At 39.9% G+C, this 7,336-nt stretch overlaps 1 protein-coding gene across 1 annotated transcript; it reads left to right on the top strand.

Moving 5' to 3' along the window:
* Positions 1–747: 747 nt before the first annotated feature.
* On the top strand, positions 748–1,572 carry LOC114194801. Its single transcript, XM_028085212.1, has 2 exons — positions 748–790; positions 1,010–1,572. The coding sequence occupies exons 1-2, from the start codon at positions 748–750 to the stop codon at positions 1,570–1,572; spliced, it is 606 nt and encodes a 201-aa protein (XP_027941013.1).
* Positions 1,573–7,336: the final 5,764 nt, after the last annotated feature.

Below are 7,336 nucleotides of genomic sequence, written 5' to 3'. Positions count from 1 at the left end.
TATGGCCCAACATACCATTAAAACAATAATAACAAAATACACACAATTAACATGCATAGGACTCGAACCCAAGTCCTCTCACACAATCAAAGTATTATCAACAACTTGAGCTAGTACTTTTCCACATCATATATAACAGAATTTAATGTCATAAATGCACAACCTACTCGCATTTATTAATTAATTAATTATTTAATTAATTAAATTTCACGGAAAAATATCATACATAGGACTTGAACCCAAGTCCTCTCCCACAAATCAAGTACTCTCAACCACTTTAGCTAATACTTTTCCACGTCATACATAACAGAATTTAATTTCATAAATGCACAACCTACCCGCATTTATTAATTATTTATTTATTTAATTAATTAAATTACGCAGATCTTACACAGCTTCAGGACGAGGTTCCTGGAGAAATACTTCCCTGACAGCGCTAAACATGAGCGCGAGGCCGAGTTTCTCACCCTACAGTAGGGGAATCTGTCAGGGCAAGCGTACGTGGAGAGGTTTGAGTACCTCTCGAGATTCTATTCTCAGATAGTGACAAAGGAGTGGCACTGTAGGAAGTTTGAGGGCAGCCTCAAACTTGAGCTGAGGCATTTTATTGTACCGTTGAGGGTACGAGAGTTCCCGATCTTGGTGGTGCAAGCCAAGAGTGTCGAGCAGCTCCGCTGCTAGCGGGTCTAGTGCAATCTCGCCGTAGGTGTTCCCCTCCATAGTTATAATACTTCAATTTCTATGAAGATGAAGTTGGTCTACTATAGGGCTTCTTCTGTTGTTTGCCCTCGTAAGTGTTATGCCTGTGACCAGCCAGGACACTTTGCCAACAGATGCCCTAATAAGAAGACCATTCCAGGATCTTGACCTCAACCACCTTCATTTGATCGACTGAGAGCAGCAGGCTGGGTTTTCGCCATTACCAGCACTAAGGCCACCCGGTCAAGTAACTTGATTCTGGACCACTGCTTTCTTTTTGGTAATAGTGTGCTGGTATTGTTTGACTCAGGAGCTTCGCACTCCTTCATATCCCACGACTGTGTGGAGAGATTGGAGTTGTCTACTCGTGACCTGGGATGCAAGTTGGTGGTCTCGACACCAGCATCTGGACAGGTTTCAACCAATCTAGCCTGTGTTGAATGCTTGATGGAGGTAGAGGGCAGACGCTTCAAGGTGAACCTCGTTTGCCTGCCCTTGGAGGGATTGGAGGTAATACTGGGAATGGACTGGTTGTCTACCAACCACGTGGTACTTGATTGTGGACGGCGCAGAATTGTATTCCCAGAAATTGAGGGGATAGAGTTGATGACGTTGGGAGAGGCGGTGAAGGAGATGAAGCAAGGATCCACTTGCTTTGTTATAGTAGCTCAAGAGAAGAGGATGAGCACCGAGGAGCAGATCAGTAGAATACCGGTGGTGGATGAATACGCCGACGAATTTCCAGATGAGATACCTGAGTTACCACCCAGCCAGGATATAGATTTCTCAATTGATGTAATCCCTGGAGCGGGTCCAGTGTCGGCAGCACCGTACAGAATGGCACCAACTGAACTAGCAGAGTTGAAGAAATAGATAGAAGACTTGCTAGAGAGGAAATTCATCCGACCCAGTGCCTCACCGTGGGAAGCCCCGGTGTTACTAGTAAAGAAGAAGGACGGTAGTTCTCGGCTGTGCGTCGATTATCGGCAGTTGAATAAATTGATGATAAAGAACAAATATCCATTACCGAGAATTGATGATTTGCTCGATCAGCTGAGAAGGGCAGGTGTATTCTCCAAGATTGACTTAAGGTCGGGCTATCATCAGATCTTAGTCAAGCCAAAGGACGTCTAGAAGACAGCCTTCAGATCGAGATATGGGCATTACGAATATGTCGTGATGCCATTTGGAGTGACCAATGCTCCAACTATCTTCATGGATTATATGAACCGCATTTTCAGGCCCTATCTGGATAAATTTGTGGTGGTATTTATAGAAGACATCCTCATCTACTCTCGGAATAAGGAGGAACATGTAGGTCATTTGAGAATTATGCTGGAGGTGTTGAGAGAACATCGGCTGTACGATAAATTATCCAAATGTGAATTTTGGTTGGACGAGGTACAGTTTCTTGGGCACGTGATCTCTTTGCATGGTATAGTAGTGGACCCAAGCAAGGTTGAGACAGTGCTGAAGTGAGAAAGACCTCAGACAGTAACAGAAGTTAGAAGCTTCTTGGGTTTGGCTGGGTATTATAGGAGGTTTGTAGAAGGGTTTTCTAAAATGGTGAGTCCATTAACTCAACTCACTAGAAAGGATCAACCCTTCTCTTGGACTAATAAGTGCGAGGAATGTTTTAAGGATATGAAAAGGAGGTTGACTATAGCTCCGATTTTGATTATTCTAGATACCAGTAAGATGTTTGAGGTATACTGCGATGCATCCTACCAAGGTTTGGGTTGTGTACTAATGCAGGAAAAGAGACCGGTAGACTATGCTTCTAGACGGTTAAAGGTGCACGAGAAGAACTACCCTACCCACGATTTGGAGCTGGCCGTTGTAGTGTTTGCCCTTAAGACGTGGAGGCACTATTTATAGAGCTCCCAATTTCAGGTTTTTAGTGATCATAAAAGCCTGAAATATATGTTCGATCAGAAGGAGCTAAATATGAGACAACGACGATGGATGGAGTATCTCAAGGATTATGATTTCAAGTTGTTTTACCACCCTGATAAAGCTAATGTTGTTGCGGACACCTTGAGTCGGAAGAGGATGCATATCTCAGCTATGATGGTGAAGGAGCTGGAGTTGATTGAGAAGCTCAGGGATATGAACCTGGGTATATAGCTGAGTGAGGATTCCATCAGATGCAGTGTTCTTACACTGACTAGTGATGTGTTGGAGACTATCTGTGATCAACAAAAGAATGATGCTGAGTTACAATAGTTTGTGAGTTGGATAGGGACTGAGAAGGAAAAAGATTATAGGATCAGGTCAGATGGTATCTTACGGTTCAGAGATAGGGTCTGTGTGCCTGGAAATTTGAGATTGAGGAAACAGATCATGGAAGAGGGGCATAAAAGTCGTCTTAGCATACACCCAGGTATGACTAAGATGTATCAGGATCTGAAACAGTCTTTCTGGTGGAATGGGATGAAAATCGACATTGCCGACTTCGTAGCATCGTGCTTGGTATGTCAAAAGGCCAAGATTGAACATCAGCGGCCAGGGGGTACACTTGAGCCATTGGATATCCCTCAGTGGAAATGGGATAGTATTGCCATGGATTTTGTAACTCATTTGTCGAGGTCTGCAAAAAGGCATGACTCGATCTGGATAATAGTGGACAAGTTGACAAAGTGTGCTCATTTCCTTGCCATTAATCAGAAGTGATCATTGGATAAATTGGCCGAGTTGTATGTGCGTGAAGTGGTCAAGCTGCATGGTGTGCCTACCAGCATAGTATCATACAGAGACCCGAGATTCACATCTCGATTTTGGCAGTCTCTACAGGCAGCGTTAGGGACCCAGTTGAGGATGAGTTCAGCATAACATCCACAGACTGATGGGCAATCGGAGCGTACAATCCAGTCTTTGGAAGATCTTTTGAGAGCTTGTGTGCTAGATCATATGGGAAGTTGGAGTGAGATGCTTCCATTGGTGGAGTTCACGTACAACAATAGCTATCACTCTAGTATCAGTATGGCTCCTTACGAGGCATTGTGTGGGCGATGGTGTAGGACGCCATTGTGTTGGAACCAGGATGGGGAATCGTTGGTGTTGGGTCCCGAGTTTTTGCAGCAGACTTCTGAGAAGGTTAGAGTGATTCAGGAGAGAATGAGGGCCACTCAGAGCAGACAGAAGTCATACGCAAATAAGAGGAGGCGACCTCTAGAGTTTGAGGCTGGGGATCATGTATTTCTCAGAGTGACCCCGATGGCAGGTATTGGGAGGGCCATCAAATCAAGGAAGTTAACTCCGAGGTTTATTGGGCCTTATCAAATCTTAAGGAGAATTGGCGCTGCAGCTTATGAGATCGCTCTGCCACCACATTTGGTGAATCTGCATAATGTGTTTCATGTTTCTCAGTTAAGGAAATACATTGCAGACCCATTTCACGTCCTGGAGTCAGACGATATTCAGATTCGGGAGGATTTCACGGTGAGCATTGGACTGGTGCGAATTCTAGACTCACAAGTGAAACAACTACGAGGGAAGGAAATCAAGACTGTGAAAGTGCTGTAGGATGAGACTACTCAGGAGATGACCTGGGAGATGGAGGATCGCATGAGGCAGTCTTACCCGCACTTATTTCCTGGTAAGTCTTATTTTTTAGGAAGAAATTCTTTAAAGGTGAGGGTAATGTAAGACCCGAGAAAATTAAATAGTTATTTAAATAATTATTTAATTATGGAGGGTAATAGAAACATTTAAAGCAATTAATGTGTGGAACTATGATGTGGAAAAGTACTAGCTCAAGTGGTTGAGAGTACTTTGATTATGTGTGAGGACTTGGGTCCAAGTCCTATGTGTGCAACTTGAATGTTAATTAAATTATTTTTTTTGTTTAGTGATATATTGAAGGCTTAACGTGATGATAGATTTCTGAATTTGTAGGAGTTATCACGAATATGAATTAGTTGAATTGGTTGTGAAATTGACTTGGTGATTGATGGTTGTAGGTTCAAACCTGGTTGAGAACTAACTTACTTTCTTTTTGCCAAATTTTTCTTTGGCAAGAACATGAAATGGTTTAGGAACCCTAGCAGCCAAGAGTGGCAATCCAAAGGGCTGAACATATTCTCGAAGGGAGTATTGAATAACTATTAAACCAAACTTATAATTAAATTTCGTTTTAGGGAATTAAGTGGTAATTAAGGGTGAGTTAACCTTGAGAGAGAAGGGAGCACTGCCATTTTCGTGTGCGAGTTGGGCATAGCTTTTCCAGAGAAATTCGGATTGTGTGGAGCCAAGAAGTTGAGTGTAAAACATTGTGGGAGAGAGAACAAAGGCACGGAAGGGATTGGATTAGACAAAAGCACAAAAATTCGAATTTCGAGCAAAGAATCCCGGTAAGGGGAGTTGTGTTTGCTTGTTTTCATCGTATTCATCATATTGTGCTTTATATAATCATAAGTGTATGAATCCTTCATCTGGTATGTGCTATTTTTCGCGTTTCTGGGTTCTGCCCAGAAACCGCCAGGCGGGTATGCATGTGCCACCAGGCGGTTCGTTGGTTTGTGCATGGTTTTTGGTTCTGGTTGATTGAACTTCCTGGCAGGGATGAATATCCGCCAGGCGGTGCGACTGTGTTTGCGTTTTCTGTTGAATTGCATCTTGTACAGGGGCATTGGGACTTCTGATGGTGAGTTTATGCATTAGTAGTGTAACCTGGTTAGTATTGGGGTCGAATGGTGCTTGGGAATACCATTTCTAATTAAACATGGATAGAGTTGGATGGTGGGAATAGGTAGAACCAAAATTGAGTTATTAGGGTTCATGGTATGTACGAATTTGAGACTAAAATGTCAAAGACAACTGGGTCAATGAATTAGGTGTGATTCATCGTATGATATTGGCTGTGGAGTATAGGTTGAATTCTCTACAGCTTGGCAGATCGCGACTTCAGCAACTTGGAGGGTTTCTGGATTCTGATACACCTCCCGGCGGTGTTTAGCCTGCCGTTAGGCAGCGGCTGGGACAGTGGTACAACGGGCGTGTTTCGTGTTGGTTGTACTGGAAGAGGTTATAAGTGTTGTTAGAAATTCGAGGAGGACTTAGTACGAAATCATATGCTTAGGTAAGTGAATATAGGATTGGAAAAGAGGTTGATGATATGACTACGTCATGACTTGTTGATAGTCGTGTTAAGGAAAGGAAGAGAATTGGATAACATTAGTTAATGGATCAGATTTTGAAAGCCTAGTATTCTGCATATTTGTTGTTAAATATCTTTGATTATTAATTATGGGCTTTAGGTGTGTTTGGTGACTTGTAAGCTTAAATGTAAGTGATAACGCTGTCGTTGACGCGTTCAAATTAATACTACTAAACTATAGCAACTTCAGTATTGCTAAGATAGTAGTCAAGAAAATAGAAAGGGTAAAGTAATCCTAAGTCGTCTCCCAACGAACACGGAATTGATTTTTAACAAATTAGTTCTTATAAAATCTATACAAAAGAGTTAGTCAAATAAAATAATAAAAATATGGGAGGATTAAGATAAACAAGAAAGAAATAGGAAAGATAAAAAGAGATAAAAACAATAGTAAAGAAAATAGATTGATTCCATTGCTTTTTCAAAATAGATTCACCATCGATTATCTAAAGATTATTGTTCAATTAATTATTGTTGTAGATATACAAATTAATCAATGTAAAGTCTCAATTAATTTGTTGGCATTCTCACTTTTAACCAAAGTACAGTCTCAATTAAAAATGAGAACTTTTAGATTATCACAGTAAATTCAACCAAAGTACAGTCTCAATCAAATTTTACTATGCCTAATCATGTCTATTCTTTTATCTCCTCACCGAATAAAAAGCTTAATTAATCAAAGTAAAGTCTCGATTAATTTTTGTTAGAGTAGATACCTTTAACCAAAGTAAAGTCTCAATTATTGGTAAAAACTCATTTAATCACATGAAAGTTTCTAAATAAAACCAAAGTAAAGTCTCAATTAAATTTAAAAACCCTTGACTCATATGATCAACATGCATATAGATTTCAAATCATTACTTCTTACGTGATTCAAAGATAAAAGACATAGATGAATTAAAATCTCAACAATAGTAAAATGAACAAAGAAATTATTTCATTCTAACCTCAGAATCCATAATGAAATTATAATGAAATCAACCCAAGAAGTTTAGCAATCCATGGAATACAAAATAAGAATAAAAGAAGAATAGAGAGAAGAAAAGAGAGAGAAAGAAATTAGGCCCCCCCTAAGGGTTCCTAAATTCCGAAGTGTCGAGCTTGTTCCTGCTTCTCCCTTGGTCTCTTTATATAGGAATTGGACTGGGTTTTTCTGTTGCTAAAATCTCTCAAATATCTTTTAAAATAAAGATAAATATAAATATTTAAAAATATTTGGAGAGAGATAGAGTATTTGACAAATATAGTTGGTTGATAATATCAATATCTAATATAATTAAATAAATTAATTACTTAAAGATATATGATAAATTATCACCAATTAATATTTGTATTAATTTTCCAAATCAACTCTTTGCAATCTCCTCAAATTATCTTCTAAATAATCTAATATCTTCAAGATATATTTGTTTGTTGTGGATCTAAAAAGATTCCAGAAAATCTTGTCATATTTAAAAAGATTTGGTAGTTAATATCTTT

This window comes from Vigna unguiculata, chromosome 8, assembly GCF_004118075.2.
Source record: "Vigna unguiculata cultivar IT97K-499-35 chromosome 8, ASM411807v1, whole genome shotgun sequence".
In the NCBI taxonomy this organism is placed as follows: Eukaryota; Viridiplantae; Streptophyta; class Magnoliopsida; order Fabales; family Fabaceae; genus Vigna; species Vigna unguiculata.
This window is presented reverse-complemented; position numbering and strand designations above follow the sequence as displayed.

What these genes read in the sequence shown, in the direction of transcription:
- LOC114194801 (XM_028085212.1), top strand. Translation starts at nt 748, where the DNA reads ATGAAGTTGGTCTACTATAGGGCTTCTTCTGTTGTTTGCCCTC. An exon ending in TTCTTCTGTTGTTTGCCCTC is followed by an intron (nt 791 to 1,009) that starts GTAAGTGTTATG and finishes TGTTTGACTCAG; the next exon opens with GAGCTTCGCACTCCTTCATA.